Source organism: Bacillus rossius, chromosome 14 (assembly GCF_032445375.1).
Source record: "Bacillus rossius redtenbacheri isolate Brsri chromosome 14, Brsri_v3, whole genome shotgun sequence".
NCBI classification, from domain to species: Eukaryota; Metazoa; Arthropoda; class Insecta; order Phasmatodea; family Bacillidae; genus Bacillus; species Bacillus rossius.
This window is the reverse complement of record NC_086341.1, coordinates 46,499,474-46,520,790: the sequence shown is the minus strand read 5'-3', so window position 1 is coordinate 46,520,790 and position 21,317 is coordinate 46,499,474. Positions and strand designations below refer to the sequence as shown.

The 21,317-nt window shown below is 36.0% G+C and overlaps 2 protein-coding genes across 3 annotated transcripts in view; one reads left to right on the top strand and one right to left on the bottom strand.

Moving 5' to 3' along the window:
* Positions 1-14,976, top strand: part of LOC134538861 (CCAAT/enhancer-binding protein zeta) — a 59,210-nt gene extending 44,234 nt beyond the window's left edge. The window contains exons 13-17 of one of the 2 annotated variants that reach the window (XM_063380428.1): positions 7,630-7,826; positions 9,807-10,021; positions 10,113-10,230; positions 12,553-12,694; positions 14,631-14,976. In XM_063380428.1, coding sequence (XP_063236498.1) covers positions 7,630-7,826; positions 9,807-10,021; positions 10,113-10,230; positions 12,553-12,665 — 643 coding nt within the window. In that variant the 3' untranslated portion in view covers positions 12,666-12,694; positions 14,631-14,976. Of the gene's footprint in view, positions 1-7,629; positions 7,827-9,806; positions 10,022-10,112; positions 10,231-12,552; positions 13,160-14,630 lie in introns of those variants that run through there. The other variant, XM_063380429.1, reaches the window with a different exon arrangement.
* Positions 14,977-16,403: 1,427 nt separating this feature from the next.
* The window catches only part of LOC134538795 (uncharacterized), a 39,743-nt gene continuing 34,829 nt past the window's right edge, over positions 16,404-21,317 (bottom strand). The window contains exon 11 of the mRNA XM_063380286.1: positions 16,404-20,676. Within this exon, the coding sequence (XP_063236356.1) occupies positions 20,474-20,676 (203 nt within the window). The 3' untranslated portion in view covers positions 16,404-20,473. The remainder of the gene's footprint in view (positions 20,677-21,317) is intronic.

Sequence of the window (21,317 nt, the reverse complement as noted above, 5' to 3'; positions counted from 1 at the left end):
TGTAAATTGAATTAAGTAAAATACTTCCATTTTTATTTATTTTTCAACTGATTTAACTTTAATGATAAGTAACTGATATATTTCTGACACTAATTTTGAGGTTGAAATATTTTTTAAAAATTCTTAGAGTGAAGTCCACATCTATTGAATGTCCGCATCTACTGAATTTTTTTGTTGGTCCCCTGAAAAACGATAGATAGAGGTTTGACTGTACTTGAAATTTTAATATTACTTGAAATTTTAATAATTACTTCTAAAACCGGGATTGTAGTGTTTATTCGTCGGTAAACCATTTTGTCGCTTTTATTCGCGCCTATATCGTTATTACGATTTTCCAGTGCCTCTACCAATAGTACCATCTTTTTAAACAAAACAATTGATAGGTTTTAAAAGGGGGAAAACATTTTACAGTTTTTTTTTTTTTTCTCTAAAATGAATACTTTTCGTTTATTTATCATGATCATTTATTTATTTATTTATATATATGATTCTGCGTTAAATTTTGTGTCAGAGTTTTATATCTTAAGTTTATTTGTAACATGAAGAACACATGAATTTGCTCGTTACCGAGGTTGGATGTTTTCAGATCACTGGCCTGTACTGAAAGACTTGCTCATATTTTTTGACGTGATAATGTCTTATAAATAGATGAATGCCGGCTGCATGCACGAAAAAGCATGACTCATTGTCACATTCCACCGGAGCCGAGCGTGCATAAACCATCCAATCACCGTGCGAGAAAATCTCTTATAATATCAAACAGGTTAAGACAGGCTTTTTAAGGGGATTGGTGCACCAGCATCGTATTAAAAAAAACAATATATTTGTTAATGATTCAGCTACTAGAGAAGATTTGAACCATTCTGGTGTAAAATTATTTTTTTAATTTTTTTATTTTAATTAAGTTATTGCTGATTTTCGGGAATTTTTTAAATTCAAGCTTTATTAATAAACTATAAAGAATTCAGTGGTAAAACTTTCGCAGATAAATTTTCAGACACGGGAGATATGACTGTGACCATTATTTTATCTGTAATCATTATTAATTTAACGTATTTACAATTTGAATTTTAATAAATGAGCTGCTACGAAATTGCGTGATATTCATTTGCGAATTTAATAACATTCGCGTTTTCATTTGTAATTCAAACGCCAATATATCTGTCGGCTGAATGATTGACTTTATTTTAGTCTTTAGCTTATTGCAGTCGGACCTAAAGTAAAAACGTAGCTGTAGAAGTTTGAGCAGCGTGCAAGCTCGGATACGAGAAATTATGGAGCGCGCTGGACAGTAGTGACACCTTGCGACAGTTTCCCGAACAGTTTGCAGCCAGTGTTTTCTCTCGTTCCCACCCTGCCTCAGCTGTCTGCTGTTTACGAAGGGGAGACGGGATTTCGCGCGAAACTGATATGGTCAACGTACTCATTTTCAGTAGATAAGAGAACGTGTTTGGTCTAGCTCGGCGTATAATTGAATGGTTATTCTCTGTTATTATTTAGCACAGTGATTTAGCTAGATGTTTTTTGTTGTAAGCGTGAGATTTATTCAGGAATAAAATGCCGAAGAAACCTCCACCAAGCATAGTACACAAAAGAACAAAATTATCGAAAGCCATTAGAGCGCTTAGAAAAAAGAATAAAGAAAGATAAGAGATTATTTTATTATAGCTTTTTTACCATACATTTATTTTTCAGAGTTGCGTATGTACAACGCGATGGACGCGATGCGACAACATAAAGATGTGTAAAATTGTAAACATGCTTTTTTTTTTCCAGCAATGCGTGAACCATTCATAAACTATACTCAACATGTATCCGTATGATTACGTTTGAATTTTTTTTATGACAGGCATCAATGTTAACAAGTTTATTAAGCCACAATATACTTTTTTTCAGAAAAATAAGTGTAGCAGAAAACACTCAACATAGTCTCACACAAAATCAGTTTACATGAATGCAGTTTTAAGAAGTAAGCTACGTAAATAATAGTTAAACATTATTTAATATATGCTGGTAACGTTTCCAAAGTATCAGCTTCGCCTTCATTCACGAACAATATTCGTGGCCTTATTTATTTATTTTGCTGGCGTTTCGTTGGTGACTGTTAGGACTGCAAAATTAGTAAACATTTTTCACCCTATCCTGAGTTAAATCTAAGTGTGCGCGGTTAGATGAGGACCAGATGTGTATCATGCTTACGCCTTTACACTCTACTCAGGGGTGCCTACAAGGGGGGGGGGGGGGGGGGGGGTAACGACGCAGACTGCGTCATTAAAATTTTTAGGGGGGGGGGGGGGTGGTTAAAAGACGAGAAAAATGTATATATTATTTACATAATTATAGCTTCTAATGTGAAAATACGATTCTGGTGCTTTGATAAATGAAAGGGATCTTGTAAATCAAATTGGCAACCCCGCACTTTCCTCAACAAACGCAGTTTGGCATCTGTCGGTTCAGGATGGAAATATTACCTGATATTACCAAAATTATTATTAGAAAATCAGTTTTAATTAATGCAAAATGTGATAAAATATAATACTAAAAAAGTATAATATTATAAAATAATTGAGTAAATCATTTAGAAAATGGCATAAAAAAATTCGGGGGGGGGGGGGGGGGCATAATTAGTTTAGGGGGGGGGGGTGAGTCATAGTGTTTGGGGGGGGGGAGGTGGGCACCTCTGCTCTACTCATGCGGGTATTAACCATGCGCGTAAGGGCGTGTTGCCAATGACCTGTACGATAGTCAATCCTCTACGGACTCGAAAAATGTCACCTGCTCATTGGCTACTTGACTTGTGACAACTGTTTGTTATAATGCCTGTGATTCATCGTTGATTTTGTTGAGGAGTTTTCAGGGATTCAGAGCCTCCCATTTAACTGTGGCCGAATTGAAGAAGCAGTACAAATGTTACATGCTTGAATTCATAGCGAATGGAAACCACAAATATTTACTGATGTAGTGGTTGGTAAAAAAAATATTATTCGTATCGCGTCCATCGCTTCGCGCCATGGTGGCTCCTATATTATATGGATTTACAAAATATAACGATTCATTTACGACACTTAAGATAAGGTGTGTAGGATTTTAAGAATTCACTTGAATTAATATTTAAGAACATATTTCAGGATAACTTGTGAAGACGCTCGTACAGACGGCACCGGTTGTGATGACTCATTGTTAGGGACACCTGTATTTCGAGAATACATTTCGTGTCAAGGTATTTCACAAAATTCTGTAGCTTTTCTCCTGTGGTTATTGTCTGAGGTCGGTGAGAGGTGTCGTCCCGCTCTTGACGGGGCCAATGAGAATGTGGTCACCGTACTGTTTTACCCTCACAATTTGCCTTTCCTCTTATAAAAAGCTACAGTATTTTGTGAAATACCTTGACACGAAATGTATTCGCGAAATACAGGTGTCCCTACTCATTGTTACCAGAGCAGGGGCCATCTCGTGTACACGAAGTGGCATGCGAAACCTCAACACAACTCGAAAATCAGTGAGTGTTACATTGAAATGTGTCCGCTACAAATGTTCAGGAATTATAATTTTGAAATCGAGTAGAAATATTCCTGCAATTAGCATTAGGTATATTTTAATAGACATTGAAAGCGAATCATTAAGTAGCTTCAAAATCCAAATACCGGAATACAGATAGTCTGTAACAATACAGACCTCACCGACTAGATATGGTCCAGATTGTTAATACTAACACATTTGAAAAAAAACTGACTAGTTAATGAATATGTTGAAATTTTGTAAACCTGTTACTTAAGATGATTGGTGATGTAATAATGTCTCTTGGAAACTACATAAGATTTTAACTGCTTTTATTTCTCCATAAATTCGCAAATCACCATGGCGGCCAATTTACGATCACGATTTAGTTCTTAAATTTTAAATTAGTTTATTTGTTGAGAGCCTGGTACAATGTATCTGACCACTAAAGCGATCCGAGCCGCGTAGTGTATACTACTGTGAGGTTGCAGAAGTAGGCTCGGGTCGGGACGAATTTCGCTGTGAAGAAACAAAGGTTTTTAATACATAGAAAATTATCCCAAAGCCGAAATTTGTACAGCAGTAGAATGAACATTTCTTAGTAACACGTCAAAAGTGTAAGTACTGCCGCAAACCTTGTGTGTCACACCGAAAACGAGTAGTTAAGTCCAAAATTAAATTTTTTTGCAACGATCCACAATAATGGATATTGCAAATGCAGTTTATGGAGTAGACCTCAGTATGGAACCCAAAATAATCTAGAAACATTGCCCTATCTGAGGATAGTGATAAAAAGCACAAAGTTTAACATGTTTCTATAAAATAGACCTTTTAAATCATTAAAGTTAACGAATTCACTTTCATTCAATTTTAAGGAAATATAAATACATCTTACATAAACTTAAAGAGCCCAACGTGGAAATCGCTTAAAGTAATCGTTGTTGCATATTTATTCATCTTTAAATTGGTATATTTTTTAAGTGTCTCATACAATTAGTCTGACCACTAAAGCGATCCGAGCCGCGTAGTGTATACTACTGCGAGGTTGTCGAAGTAGGTTCGGGTCGAGACGAATTTCGCTGTTAAGAAACAAAAATTTTTAATACAGGGAAAATTGTCCCAAAGGAAAAATTTTGTACAGTAGTAGAATGAACATTTCTTAGTAACACGTCAAAAGTTTACCGATGAAACCTTGTGATCACACCAATAAATGAGCAGTTGAGTCCTTAATGATAATTTCTACAATGATCCACAAAAATTTTTCGTAAATTTAATAACTTTAATACTTTTTTAAGTCGGTTCTCATTATGGCACCAAAGTAATATAAAATAATGTCCTACATGGTAACTGTGATAAACACCTCAAAGTTAAAACGTCCTATTATTAAATTGGTAATTTTAATCATAAAAGGTAAGAAAAAAAATATATTTTTTTTTATAGAAATTTGACTACATGTTGAGCGTAACGTCAAAATCACTTCATAAATATTGTCTGTGTTTTTTTTTTTTTTTTTAAGGTTTAAATGTGTATATTTTGAGTGTCTGGTACAATAGTCTGACCACTGATGTATTTCAAGCTGCGTAGTGTGTGGTGCAGCAGTGTTAAAGTCGCTCGTGCTGGGACGTTTTTTGCTCCAGAAAACTAAGGTTTTTAATGTATGGTAATTCCAGACTGAATTTTACTCTGAAAGAATAAAAGTTTCCTAACTGCAAGTGATTTTTGCTGCAAACGTAGATAAAAATCTTCCAGGATGCAATTTGCTTAGGTAAAAATGTTAGTATGATCGACTCTTTAATTTCTAAATTATAAATAAATAACAACAATAGAACTTCCCGGAAAGTTGTGATAAACTGACGATATTGCGCGAGTAGCAGACCCGTACGTGACTACAGAGAAGGGCTATTTTCCTTGACCGTTAGGATTTCTGGGACGAACACCCTCTCACAGCTGGGGTCATAAAATACGGTCAAACTCTTGCAAAAACATCCACCACCGCTCTTTGCCACTAGCAATTCAACGAAGTAAGCTAGGCGCAGCACTCCAATGAATTAACTTAGAAAAAAAATTACTAAATATGTAATTCTATCAATACATTTTACAACACAACTTATGTATTATTTATTTTCTGGAAAAAAATAAAATTATCATCCGAATTATGTTATAAAAGTGACAAAACTCAATAAGCACATTAACGGTGTATCGTTTTCTTCAATTGTTATATAGTAAAATAATTTCATACAATTAAATATATATATATTTTATAATATAGGCTACATTAAAATTTTGCACAGTTCTGATCTAAAATAATATAATGTATTAGAAATAAAAAATAATTATATTTTTTGGTATTAAAATAATTTTTAATAATAAAATTTTTGTAACAAAATACGTACACACATATATAAAACCAGAGGTCCTCTAGAATTTTGATTTACAAGTTCCAAGCAGAAATTGTTTATTGTTAATTTTATTGTATCAAAAATCATTCATATATAAAAAAATAATATGTATATCTCAATAGATGTAACATGAATACACCCTATCATATGCATTAAATATATTTTAAGTAATCCCAAAATAATACCAAGTTTATTGAGTGTCGCAGTACGCAGCGTGTTTCTAAGCACGCCGGCCGTGAAAGATCAGTACGGCCGCAGTACACTGCAACGCTCGGGCAGCTTTAATGAGGCAACTAATTATGCTAGACTCTTTATAAATATACTATATTAAAGCTAAAAGTATAATTAAAAACATTTATTTAGACATTTTTTTCGCATTGGGCTCTTCAAATCGGTGTAAATCGTATTTTTATCTGGGTGGCAAAGATAAAAAAAAAATATGTCGTGAATTAATCGCTTTATATCATATATATTAAAAATTTAAATTTTTCTAACATTAATGGGTGTATTAAAGTTTCTAGATTATTTTGGTAAGTTTATGGACAGTCTAAATTAAAAACTGTATAAATGGGTAGCATTTTAATGGACTGATGCAAGTTGCTGTCACCTAGGACTTAAATGCAAATTTTCGGTGATAACGCACAAGGTCTACAGCGGTAAACTTTCGGTATGTTATTAAGCATAGTCAACTCTACCACAGTACAAAAATTCAGCTTTGGACAAATTGTTCACAGGTTGTCTTGGTTTCCTGGAGTAACACGAAAGTCTACGCGGGGAAGGGCGGCTACCTGATCCGAGAATGAAGGATAAGGCGAGATGGGAAGCGATAAGAGCTGGTTGGGTGTCCGTGTTGGAGAGAGAGATAGAGAGAGAGAGAAAGGCGATATTGTGGAAGACCTTCGAAAGATTCCCGCTAGATGGCAGGCCTCAGAGCTGCAACATTCGACAACCTCCCCTCACAGAAGCTCTCTCGCCACTAACTTGCCAAATCTCACCCGCTAGCTTATATACGTGCTGGCTGGCCATACAGTAGTAATAAACAAGCATTTATGAAACACTTAAGCTCATTTCCAACAAATTCTGACGAATGACTGTTTTTTGTCCTGCACCAATCCCCTTAAAAGCAGCAATTTATAAAATTTGATTTTTTGTCCAATTTCGTCATTACAAATTAACAATTTATTGACATTGATTTGATTTCAGTTTATTTCTATAACTAGTTGTTTGTGATTATATTTAAACAAATTATTTAAATTAAATTTGCAAAAACTGTAAATAATATTTGAAAATTAAAAAGTATGCAATTTTTCATCAATGTTTTCTTATGACGTTATCACGTAAAATTATCGTCCGTAAACCGACTTTACAGACAACCCCCTTTTTTTATGTACTTTTTAAGGAGGATCCACCAGGCAATGAGACTACAAGTTTTTCATTGGAAATTTTTTTTTTTGAGAGGTGTTATGTCACAAGTCTTGAAAATATTTTATACAGGTAGAGACCTGCAATATTTACGATGGCAATTACTTATAAAAATAATGTAACTGTGGTGCTTTCGATTTGAAACAAAACTTTATCATTTAAAGTTTTAAGTACTCGTCACACACAAACAACCTTTTTTTTTTTCAAAATAATATGGGGTTGTATTTATACTGAGATATAAACTCGTTATTTTAGTTTTATTAATATTATTGTTTTCACAGTGTACAGAATTGTTTGCTCTTGTGGCCAGGTACCTGTACGCGAGACAGTCGAAGACTGCGAAAGACGAAGAAGACAGTGATGCGGACAGTGTCGCTAGTGATGAGTTCGAGGAGATGATGGACAAGTTGTCTGGCAGTAAAAATGCAGAGGAGTCACTGGATTTCGCCGATCACATCTCCACTCAAACTGCAAGCGGCGTTAAGAAAGGCAAAAAGAAGTCCGGTGGTAAAGCAGTCCTTTATTGGTGTTTTGAAATTTTTTGCCTCGTGTGCATTTATACTAGTCATTTACCGTGTTTTATCGCATGATCGTCGCACATTTTATACTAAAATCAAGTTTGAAAAGCACGGGTGGAACGTGGAAAAGCACGGGTGGAACGTTTATGGGGGGGGGTGAATTATTCATAAAAACAAAACCCATTCATGGAAAGTACATTTATTTAAAAAATTGGAGTATATAAAAGCACGCCAAACAATTCAAATTAATAATTCATGCAACGAAAACCTTTCTTCAACTTTAAGTAGAAAAACAAAACGTGAATGCGAGCCTGAACTAAAGCATAACTATCAGTACACACTACGAAAGAGTGTGGGCCAACAAATGTAGTTAACTCAGCTCTTGACAGAGAGCGCGCATTGCATGCAATCGGCATTCGACTACGTGCGTGCGCTCTATACGGGAAGCAACATAACCGAACATGAATGACGCCAACTAGCGCTGGCTACATGTTTATAAGCGGCACACCGCGGTGACGCAGACAAACAGATAAAGGTTATAACGTTTAAAAATGTCTTTAAAAGAAAATTTACACATCGGACAACTTCGTATCCGTTAATTAAAGAAGTTGTAGTGTTAGAATAAATATTAGATTTCTACTATAAAATACATTGTTTTAGTGGGACCAAAAACATAATGCGACGTTTATGCGAGAGGTTTTTTTAATTCATATTTTGACATCCTAAAATATCGGTGCGACTATTATGCGATAAAACAGGGTATTTATTTATTTATATGCAGCAGTCACATGCCCACCAACAGCAGAGGGCTTGAGCGGTGGACACTGGTCATTAAAGGTAGGTACTAACACACTCCCCCTGCGTTGGCACCAAGCACTACCTGCAACAGGTAGACATAGCCACAGTTGGCCAGTGTACGCAAGGAGAGACTGTAACACACCTGCAGAGACAAGACAGAATGGAACAAATACAAACACACATAATTTACACAAAGTATTAAAATAAAATCATACAGCAACACAAACAGTAAAATTGAAAAGAAAAAAAGTATATTATAAAAAAATCTACCGATAAATTTATAATTTATGGATTGACAGATGCTACAATTTTTTTTTAGATTTAGTTTATTAGTAGAAAGAAGTAAAACATGTATTTTTTGTGTGCGTGTGCATGCGTGCGTTTGTGCATGCGTGTGTGTGTGTGTGTACAATATAGACAATAATTTGTGTTGACAGTCATACCAAACTTATGATTTTAAAAAAATTTATTTGCACTTGGTAATTTTTTGATATCAGTGATGTTAATACTGTTCTACATTATAGATCCATATTCTAGTTTGAGTCTTAATTAAATAATTAAGAAAAAGCAATGTGTTAGTTTTGGTTTGTCTTTATTTACAGTGTTTGTTTGTATCTGTTGTTATCACTGCTAATGTGTTGAACTCTGCCCTCGTGTTGGCCATCTACGGATGTTTTGCCTGCTGTGGTACTGACGGTGGTGGGAGTCCGTACCTTTGCAGTAATTACTGGGTATTATTAAAGTCTTATGACTGTTACAAATTTAAATAAATAAATACTGTAAAACGATTAAAACGGTTAACGATTGGTTGGATTTGGTTAGTAACACTGTAATTTGATGTGAAACAGTTTATTAGGTAGGCGACATTAAAAATAATAAACAGTGTTTTAGGTACAGGTAATACTTTTAAAAAAAATCTAGATTTTTATTTATTTATTTTACGATGAGCACCTACTTTACGACATTGCCCTGGAGCTTAAAACTGTTTAAAAAAAATAAGAAAATTCTTAGGTTTTGAAGAATGAGCTATAAAATATAAATTTTAAGGGAGTAAAAGAAAAATTGTCATTTGTTACAGAAGTTTAGAACTAACATAATTTTTCTGAACAATATTGCACCGGTCCTGTTGTGTCAAATAGATCAGAAATTTGATTTTTTTTTAATTTTTCAGAGGCTGGCAGCGACGAGGAGTCGGCTGAGGACGACGACGAAGACGACTTTGACGGCGGGAGCGGTGACGATGCTGGAAGTATGGCCGACGATGCGAGCGACATCGTGTTCGATAGCGACGACAACGCCAGTGAAGGAGACATAATCAACGAACTGAAGGAACTCCAGTTTGGAAGCGAGGACCTCCCGCAGTCGTCCAGAAAAACAAAAGGAAAGGTACGTCGACTTAATTTTTTTTTTTTTACGCGCGACTGTACGAGTGATGCGTTAAGCGTTGTGGTGACTCTCGGTGTGGTGTGTTCGACAGGGAAAGAAGGGCGTCGACATGAGGAGTATGTTTGCCTCGGCTGACGAGTTCGCAGAGATTCTGCAGGATGAGGGTGTGTCTGGCCACACGGGTCAATTTTCAAACAAAGACAATGCCGGTAAGTTGTAAACAGTTTTTTTTCTTGCATGTGCAGTAACACCTCTCCATTATCAAAACTTTTGGAACTAGTTTTTTTTTAAAGGGGGTAATTCTTTAATTACAATAATACCCCTTATTAAAACATCACTTTTGTAAATACAAAGTATTTTTATATTTACTTTCATTGACAGCTATTAAAGTACATTATGATTTGTATAATAATATGAGAGAGAAATATTTCATAAGTAGCTCATAAAACTGTATGTAATATCTGTTTTCAAGTATATAATTTACCCATTATGCATTTTTCACAGTGGCATCAATTATCTTAACTAGAGATATAGTTTCTCATCACCTAAAAATTCTTAAGGAAACAAATTTTGCCAGTATTGCTGCCATCCATGAAAGTGTTTTTCGTTAAGTTCAATGCAACATCATGTACTTATATTTTTTGTTAACTTTAACTTTATACGCTGATACAAATTCTTACGAAATACCAGGCAAGTGCATTTTGCCTGTAAAATATTATAGTTTCAACAAGCTACCAGTGTTTGTCTGGAACACTTATCAATTGTTGGTTTAAAAGTTTTCATCTCCCAAGGCCTGAAAAGTTAAACTGAATTTAAATATGCTGCAATAAATTTGTGAAAATACAAATTGTTTCACAAAAATGCACCGGGCCATGGTTTCCATCTGAACAACTTTGTTGACAACATGTTAGCTAGACCTGTGCTTATGCTAGTTTTGTGATGTGATGTGCATATCAAATTAATTGTTCAAAATATTTGCAAAGTCTAATCGAGTTGCAGATATTGTTCTCAGCAAAGCTTAATTACCCTCTTTTATCGCATAATCGTCGCACCCATATTTTAGGGCGTCAAAATTTGGATTAAAAAATTTTCGCGTAAACGTCGCATGATGTTTTTGGTCCCGCTATTAGATTCCGAGCGCTTTGTGTAGGTTTTTTTCCATATAAAACTGTGTATTTTAAAGTAGGACTCTAATATTTCTTCGGAAATTAACTATTTTACTTATTTAATTAACGGAAATACGAAGCTGATGTGTAAATTTTCTTTTAAAGACGTTTTTAAACATTATAACCTTTATCTGTTCGTCTGCGTCACTTTAAAACTCAGCTGTGAACCAAAATAATGGTTTTTTGCACGATTCCTCAGCTTTCAAATTTAACATTCCATGACCAAACTAAAGCCATTGTTGGTGCTTTGAAAGTCACACTTCAAAGTCAGGCTTTATACGTTCTTCAGCTCCGCCACGAATTTCTCTTCTCGCTGACTGTAACGTGTGTGTGGTTCTAGTTTTTATAAAAGAAACTGACAATAAAGGTTAGCTTACTTTTTTTTTTTCCCAATTCTGGAAGGACGGGTTAAAAAAAATATATAATAGCTGGGAAGGGGTACACGCTGTCTCTTGTTACTAAGAGGGGTTGTCAATCAGATGGGGGGAGGTGGATAAAAGTGGGCTGGCCTCACTCCCTAGTACACAGTCATAAAGCAGCACAGAAAGCAGGAAAAAAAAAAAAAAGGTTTGAGGATTAACACCAGTGCCCTGTTTCTTACGCACCAATAAGCTGACAAGGAACAAAGTCTCCACTTGTACTCTACTGTGGACAGATATATGGTGCGACTCTTACTTAAGGACGACCCTTACGGAAAAAGAGTTGTAATTTCACGACCCAAATTAGAGCTGCACCCATACGCAGGGGCGGCTCTTCTGGTGGGTAATACAGTACCTAATGCACTTAGACATGCTTATTACAAATGTATACGTACTGGGAACAATAGAAATGAATCGGCAAGTACATGTGCGTTTGTAAAATGTTTCAATGTAGTAATGTAAAAATTAATTATAATAGTTTCAATATTAAAAAACAGCCTACTTTTTTTTTCCAATCTAGTACATACATTGTATTACTAATTCAATTAAAAATAATTTACATTAGTTGAATTTAATACAGTAATAGATAAAATTTTGTAATCTGAGATTAGTTTTGATTACATATGCTGATTAAATTCATGATTTTTTTTTTTTGTTGCATTTAGGTAACTTGCATTTCGGGGTTACATGGTGTATGACATGCTTTTCGGTGTTAGTTTGGCGTTATCGCAATTCACTGTATAATCTTGTCCCTGCTAATAATGATACAATCGTAAACCTCCACTGTGTACTTTATCAGACATGGTGATGGGAAACTGCATAAGCAGATTTGGTGTTCCACCCACTCCCAAGCATTGTACTTAAATTTTTGGACTGGTGAGTCATTGCGACTCACTCGTCTGGCTGTACAGAAGATCCACTCCAAAAGTGCGTTGCTTTGTTCCAGGCGTGAAGCAGCTCAAGTGGGAGTCTAAAAGGGACTTCTGGCTCAACAGGTCTGACAAGAAGCGCAGAACGAAGGGCCCAGGTGGGAAGGCAAAGAAGCAACGAAGAAAGTAGTTTGTGATGGTTCACGCCACTTCGTTGAGGTTTGTCCGTCACAATCTGAATTCATGTTGTGGAGCTGGCCTTAGTTGGCCTTATGTGTAAAACATTAATACAAGCTCTCTTTCTCAACGAGAAGTTATGATGTATGTGATGACCCAACTTGCCAGAGTAATGTGGCAATGATTTTCTGTTCGTCATCTGATGTTGGTCCGTCAAATGATAATGTCAGAGTAAACACTTGTGTGAAAATGTGGACCTATGTTTGTTGTTGATAAAATATATTTATACCTGGTTTTACACATTTAGTGCCTCAAATTCATCAAGCGTGATTATCTGCATCAGTTTGTTACAACTAGCGACTCAGTTGGAACTGGATCACGAGAGACAAGATTTTAAAGTTTTATTTTCAGACCAATTTTGTTTTTAAAACAGGAGATTCTGGTGTTATTTTTTTTTCCATGAAATCTGTTTTTTAATAAAGATAGCTTATTACTGAACAACTATAATACTTAAATGTTTTATGGTACATATTTCTCCAAAACAGTGTCATTTTGACTTGTATATGATACATTTGTTTCAATATAATGATTTGTAACAAGCATGTCTAACTTTTTGGAACAAATTAAATAAATCTCTTTATTTCTGTGTTTGAAAAATGTTCTAAGGTCATAATGTAAAACTGAGTAACTAATAACTAGAGACCTGAAAAAATAGCATTTGCTATAAAGCGAAAAATAACGCGAATTTTAGCATTTTTTTTGGTGTTCTATTTTTTTATTTCAATTTCATTAGTACACTTTGACTGCCATTTACTTAATATTAAACCAATTAGGCAATTACTTAAAGTACCGTATAATTACGCAACCCGTTCTTGGTATCAATGACAATGAAAATAAAAGTCGTGTAGCAGAACCAAATCACGTAAGCGTAATTATCGCCATTTGCCACAAACACTGCGTGGCAACGTGCGTGCCGAGCTATTGAATGTAGTTCTTTTGACACGAGACAGAGTACGCACGGTGTATGCGATCCAGCTATCGAAGTTAGACAACATTCACGCACTCTGCACAGACACCAAACCAACTAGCTGGACTAGCTCTTGGTTCCTTGGATGTTTGGTGTTTGTTTTAGTTTTGTATTATGCGTACTGCAGAGTGGCGATGGTTGTGAAGTTGATATTTTTTATAAATTTTTTATAAATCCATTTGAGGTATTTTCTTACATAAGGACTGGAGCACGAATGCAGACGTTAGTACGGTTGTACTGTAGGCAGATGTTATCTACTCTGTGGGCAAACGTTTTGTTTACTTTTTTCACTCGTTGGCAAATACGGTAAAATGATAGTACTTACAGAAAGAATTTTTTTTTCTTTATAAACAGCAGTGGTAGCAATTGTTCTACTATCTAGAAACAAGCTCATGGTCTGTTAAAATGACCTAGAAATAAAGATTCAAAATATTATGTACCAGCACTAGGTTTTCATTGTGTGTTATTTTTGCGTCCACGATGCCGAAACCAACGGTGCATGTACAGCAACGAGCAGCCGAGTTCAAAAGTGAAGGACTCTATGCCTCTGATTCTCAAACTCTTATGTGCCGTTTTTGTATCTGTGTTATTTCATATGAAAAGAAAGATGCCGTGATAAAACATACAAAAACACAAAAACACATCAACCTTTCGAAAAAACAAAACTCTTCTGAAAATAAAAGTATGATTCAAACATCTGTACTTGCCAACCTACATAGTGCAAAAAGGAGGAAATTGGCAGTTGACAATCTTGCAGTTAAAACTCCTGAGGCTTTCTCAAAAGCCAACATTCCTTTGGAAAAGCTGGATGATCCTAATTTAAGAGAATGGATGAATGAGTTTATTGAAGGTAAGTTTAATTTCAAATCTGTGACAACTAGGCATGTAGTTCTGTAAAGGATTGAGAAAATAGGGAATTTTAATTGCATTTTCTTCACATGTTTGTTTTAGGGGCTGGAGACTTGCCTTGCGTTAGATCTCTTAGGGAAAAATATGTTCCTGTGATAGCACAAGCACACTTCGATGAAATAAAACAATTAGCACAGCATAAATGTGTTGATATTCTGTGTGATGAGACTACGGATTCCAAAGGGAGATGTGTGTTTGTGGTGCTTTTTAAGATTCAGTCAAACAGTTTAACAGATCCAGTGGTAAAGGTAGCTGCAGTAAACATTCTGGAGAAAGCAGATGCTACAACATGTTCCCAGGCCATTCTTGAGTGTATTAATAAATACAGTGTCAATTTCATGAACATTCAAGCAATTGTCACAGACTCAGCACGTTACATGACGAAATGTGTCACATCGTTGCAGGTCCATTTTTGGAGAGCACGTTGCCCATGTTCAATGCTGGGCCCACAAACTAGCTTTGGTAGGCAATTGCTTTTCCATTGGACTGAAAGAAGTAAATGAGGCTGTAGTAAAGGTGAAAACTGCGTTTCTTAATACACGGAAAAGGAAACATCATTATTTGCAGTATCTATCAGAACATACAACTAAAGCTGCAAATTTGTTTCCAATGCCAGTAACAACACGCTGGAACTCGTGGTTCAGAGCAGTGTTTTATTTGGCAGAATATTTGGTTGACATTGTTAATTTCTTCAAGCTAGATGAAATGAAGGCTATCAACAATAGTGGTATTCACTATGTAGCTGGTGTTTCAGAAAAAGATGTGGCAATTGTTCTTGCTCAGTGCATATTTGTGAAAACTCACGCAGCTGATATTGTAAGCCTTCTCACAAAGCTTGAAGGTTCGCAGTACCCGACAGCACATTCCCTTAACGGGTATTTGAGTGATTTACTGAAAGGCTTCGAGGGCACATCAAAAGGTGTATTTGACTCCCCTTTTGAAACTTTCATGTCAGAATCATCTCTTACGACAAGCGACAAAGCACAAGTGAAACATAAATGTCAAAACTCATCAGCTCTTGCAATGACCAAACTTCAAAGTCTGATGAACATTGAGCCAAGTGCACACATCTTCAAAGCCATTAGCAAGCTGTTTAGTCCCAAAAACATTTTGCTAAATGAAACAAAAAGTGTTTTGTCTGTTTTTGACAACATCCCTGCATTTAATGGTGTGGACAATTCAGTTAGGTACAAAGGCTACGAATTCCTTAAAGAAGCTGTTCAGGATGCTGTCAAACATGAAAATGAACCGGATGTAGCAAAATTGCTGATGGCTTTGGGAGTGGAACATGAAGTATTCACAAAGGCAGCACTTAAGGCCATTTGGCTGCCCACCAACAATGTTGACAGCGAACGCCTTCTTAGTCACTACAATTTGGTGGTTACTGACAGGAGACAAAATTTAAAAGAAGAGAATATAGAAACATTTACCATGCTTTCATTTGATAGCTAATTTTGAGTGTTTGCAAGTAGATAAAACAATGACAATATTTACTTAGCTGGTGAAATGGTTGCATCTGTACTCTGTGTGTGTTGTTTTATACTCATTGTTTTTAGTTTTGTGAATTCAACAGTTTTTCGAATGTAGTCATGATTTTTTATTGTATCAACTCTTCATCCTTAATGGAAAAAAAAAGGTAAATACCATACAAAAATAACACCTATTTTCAATGAAAATAACACCTATTTCCAAGAAAAATAACACATATTTCTTAAAAAAATAAAACCTACATTTTCAGGTCTCTACTAATAACAGTTGCAAGATTAAAAACAGTAAACGTTTAGGTATTTGTCAGTAGATTTTGAATGAAAATGCTTTTAGTTTCATGATTTTAATTGCATTTTGGTGTTAATTGGTTGCTTTTCTGTGTTATTTCGGTTTTTCCACAATTCACCATATAATCTTGTCGCTATAAATTACAGAATGTGCCAATTAATAAAATGCCAGCTTGAAGACTTTTCACTGTTGAATGAGTGTGTGATATAGTTTAGGTGAAAAATTTTTAAACTGGTCAACACTTGCATTGGATAATTATCAGAAATCAGATTTCCAATTTATGTGTGTTACAGCATACACTTTACATTCTTTATATTTCTATTAAACACACACACACACACTCACTCTTTCCCTCTCAAAGATTTTCATCTCTGTGTACTTTCTTAGCACAGTTCTATACATTTAATTTTTGCATACGCAAGTCTAACACTAAACTCCTCATCTATCTTTTTGGCCAAGTTACACTCAGCTTTTCTCACTTCAGGTGGTTTGTTAAATTGATAAATAGAATTAGGCTGTCACAAAAGTGACTCTTCGATGCTCGAATGTGTGTCCTATGTTCTCATCTTATCAACACTTTCGCGATGGTTCTAACGCTTAATACTAAGTAAGAACACATCGGCACTTGTACATTATATTGGCGGCAATGTTTCTTTATCTTAAAGTCATTAGTTTGCACTGCACACCATTCAGATTTTTTTTTATATATGAATGACCACAAATTTTGAAGTATTTCTGCTACGTACCATATTTAACCGAAAATATCATGACTGTTGAATATAATGTGATTCCAAACTTCTTGATTATGAATTTATGAAAAATACTTAATGGGGTAAAAATCACAATTCACACACACTATTTATCAGCTGTTTGTATGGCTGTAGTTCATAAGCCATTTGTCAGAGAGCAAAGAATGCTGTGATACATGGTCACTCCATGAAAGGTGTGTGGAGGGGATTGGAGGGGAGGGGTGTGCAGTGGTAGCAGTCGCATTCCAAAATGTCATCTGCCACGCTTGCAGACACCCCCCCCCCCCCCCCCCCAGAAAGCCATGAACAAGAGTGGACCATAGTGGCATAAGTGGACACAGTTCACAAGCAGATCATGTAGTTTTTTCAACTAAGCGGAGGTTTAGGAAGGAGTAATTACTAGCTGTCTAAAGTTGCTTACGTGACGCAGTTCGAAGCCAGGGCATGTTGTTTTTCAACTAAGCTGTTCCCATTACTGTAAATTCACATCTTCCAGCTGCAAGATACATGTTTGCCATTATGATTCTTAATTTTTGGCTTAGCAGTTTTGGTCAAATAAATTGCATTATATTCTGGTGATTACTGTATGCAGCATGCTAATATGAAGGATTGAAAATAAATTAACTGATGAAAAAACATGATTGCATGGCCACTACCATGCACATTATAAGGGAAACTTCACTGATAGAAGTATAAGAATATGCAAGTGTGCCATCGATCTCCCCACTCAGCCAGTGAGTTATCCTGATCATTGCTTTCTAAGAATCACTTTTGTAATCATCCTGGCTGTAAAGAAGTTCACTTCAAAATTATAAAAAAATTTAGTATGCCACATTAATAACTGCATAGTTACTGTTAGTAACATTAAGATACCGTATTTACTCGCATATAGGTCGCACCCATAATTTGAGGTCTTGAATTTGGTATTTAAGATTCCCCCCATATAGGTCGCACCGGTAATTTAATGACGCGAACGGCCGGCGCGCCGTGCACGAAAGAGTTAATGGGTACTGTGAAACTCCGCTACTACGAGAGCTGATAATGGCATGATAAATTGTTGTAACAACAAGTAATCGTAATAACCGAATATAGAAAATTGAAATCAAGTTAGATTCCTGACTTCTTAAAATGTTTTAATTGTAGACTATAACTCAAAAACAGTGCTTGTATTGAAAAAAAAATGCACAGAATAAAAGTTGTAGTAAATTTAATTACGAATAAAAAAGGCCTGTTATGATTTTTTATATCTACACCGGTTTTCGTTTTAAACGTGCGATTGGTCTGACGCGTGAGGAAGTTCCCGACACAGATAAGATAGTGGCTGGGGAAACCATTGTTTCTCCCCTTCCCTTTTTCTACTTGTTTGCCATCCGGGTGCAACATCGCCCTTCGTTTACCATTTTTGTGTGTTTGATTTCTTGTTATGAAAATTCGCTTGGTTAATTAACTACAGCAAAACCCCTTATTTGCACTTTTCATGGGGACAAAGTAAAAAAGTGTTAAAAGCGGGAAAGTGTAAATAAAGAGAAAAGTAAGAAATACATTAAAGTTAATTAAAATACAGTCTCATTCTGCAGCGTTCAGAACAAATACGGGCTATTTTACACATATGCATTGCACCACAGTAAAAAAATTTAAAAAAGGGCCGCAAATTGATGGAAATTTACCGTCAATAGCGCGCCGTGCACGGAGGAAGCTCATTGTACTCGTTCAGCTGTTGTAACTGCGCGGCGTAGCCACCGGCTGGCTCTCTCTGTTCTCTGAGCTGCGCATGCGCAGTATAACTTTCAACACTCCGCCCAGACTCGTGACCTTCCATCAGCAGCCAGCCAATAGATGCGAGCTTAGCGGAAAAAAATATAAGCTCCACCTCCCGTGTACCAGTTTTGTCCAGTTCTAATACCAGTTTATTGGTATACGCACCAGTTTTCTCACTGCCGGGACATGTTCAAGTTTACGTTCATCTTGATGTCTTGATACCAATTATTAATTATTTACGATCCCCAGAAATAAATGGTTAGTTTAAAAAATATGCGTCAACTGTACAATACTCGTGCGTCAACTGTACAATACTTGCTAAATTATAAAATACATCCAAAACAGTTACCAAGACTCCTCTCATTTTATCTTGTGAAGTTTGTCTCGTACCAGTATTTTGGCTAAGTTGTGACATAAATACAGTATCAGACCTTAACAATCAGCCACATTTATACATTCATGAGTTTACGTTTTTCCCTCGTGCATTTTAGATTGTCTCCTGCTATAATTACTCGGACTTTTACACACCTAGGCTTAAATTATTACATGTTTAGAAATAAAAGCAACTTTTCATGTTATAAAATACGTATATTTTGTGATTTAAAATGTTCATTTCCGACTATAAACGTTACGTTTTTCACAATGTTTTTAGGCCTACTAGCTAATCTTATCTACTCTTAAAGTACCCACGGTATTTTCTGGTTGTTTATGGTTGTTACGTGATGTAAATAGCGGGATGGATTCAATTTTAGAGACGTAATTTGCATGAAAGTATTTTATTGGACTAAATGGGAACTAAACAGGACCTGAAGAATATAGTGCAAATAACGGGAAAACGTAAATAACGGTAACGTAAATAAGGGGTTTCGCATGTGTACATTGTAAATAAATTTGCCTATACCTATATAAACGTTTTCGCATTTTAAAACAAAATATTGCAAAAAAAAATTCCTCAAGAATTTTTAAAAAAATTTTCTTCACATATAGGTCGCACTTCATTTTTTTCCCATCAAATCTGGTAAAATTGCTCCGACCTATATGCGAGTAAATACGGTGCTTCTTATTAGTTTGTGCTTTGGAGTTTGGCCACAATAAGGTATTTTTATATGTGCAGGGCTGTTAGGATGTGGTCAAAACTTTCTGCGATTTCCCCTCCCCACCAAAAAAATAAAAAGCAGTCTGCATCAAGATGGCCACCTAGGCACGACTTGATGCTGGGTAAATTTGAAGTTTTCAGTTGTCAGGAACAGTTGCCATGATTTTAGCCTACAACTCACATAGTTTCGGTTCCCTGCAAGAATTTCCGAAGATTTCCGAAGTTTTGCGTTTTGGTATTAACGCCACTTCAGCCGCTAAATCAGAAGTTTCCAATGAAAACAAGCATGTTGTGACTGACCTAACCCTTCGATTTTTTTAATTTCAATTTTTGAGAGAAATCCGAAGTTGCACGAACGTGGTAGGGAACCGAAACTACGTGAGTTGTAGGCTTCCGGTGTTGAAAGCGTCAAGAGGAAAACACGACAAGCTCTCCGCCACAGCTGAAAGTGTTTAATGGCGGAACAGCAGCACAGACACGCGTGGGCGACGCACCGCCTCAGTGGCTCAGTGGTTCAGGCGCCTGGGGAGGAACGCCCCGCGCCCGCCGCGGCCCTGGTACGCCGGCCAGCCCTGGCGCTCCAGGGGCAGCACGCCGGCACGGCCGCCGGGGCAGGAGAGGCGCAGCCTGTAGACGGTCGCCTGCCCCATGTGCACCAGCAGCCCGCCGTCCCTGTCCCCGGGGGCCGTCGCGCCCGCGCAGTCCGGGCCTGCGACATTCCCGCAGGAACTTTCAACGTTTACAATATCTTGGCATTTGGATGCAATCAGTCAATCAAAATCTTATGTAGCGAAAACGACGTGACCTCCATTTCCGCTACAATGAAGCTTTAAAATGGCAAAAGATCAAATGGCCGGTTACAGAGGTAAAAAAAAAAAAAAAAAATATTAATAATGTTGATGTGCATGTCGTTTGCGAAAAAAAATGAGTAAAAAAATTTCTATAAATTAAAAAAATAATCGCTTAAAATTTATTTCATTATTAAGTGAAATTTATTGTCAAATTAGGTAATTTATGGAATTTTTTTTTTAATTTAAACTTTACAAACAGCATAAGTTAAAAAAAAAATTTGATTCACCGCTGTGTTGCATTATTTAATTTCAAAATTAAAATTAAAATTAAAAGTATGTGATATCTCTGACCATAAAGTAAATTTTTATAGTGCGACATGATTAAACATATAGTTTGATGTTTTCTTTTAAAATATATCTGATGGAGAAAATTAGAAATTTTCTGTTGAATACTGCCCCTCCAACTCTGTTGTCCAACATATCAGAGACAAATATTTGACAGTGTGATCATCCTGCCTTGCTAACACAATACACCCGTGACTAGGCGGGCCGCTAAGAG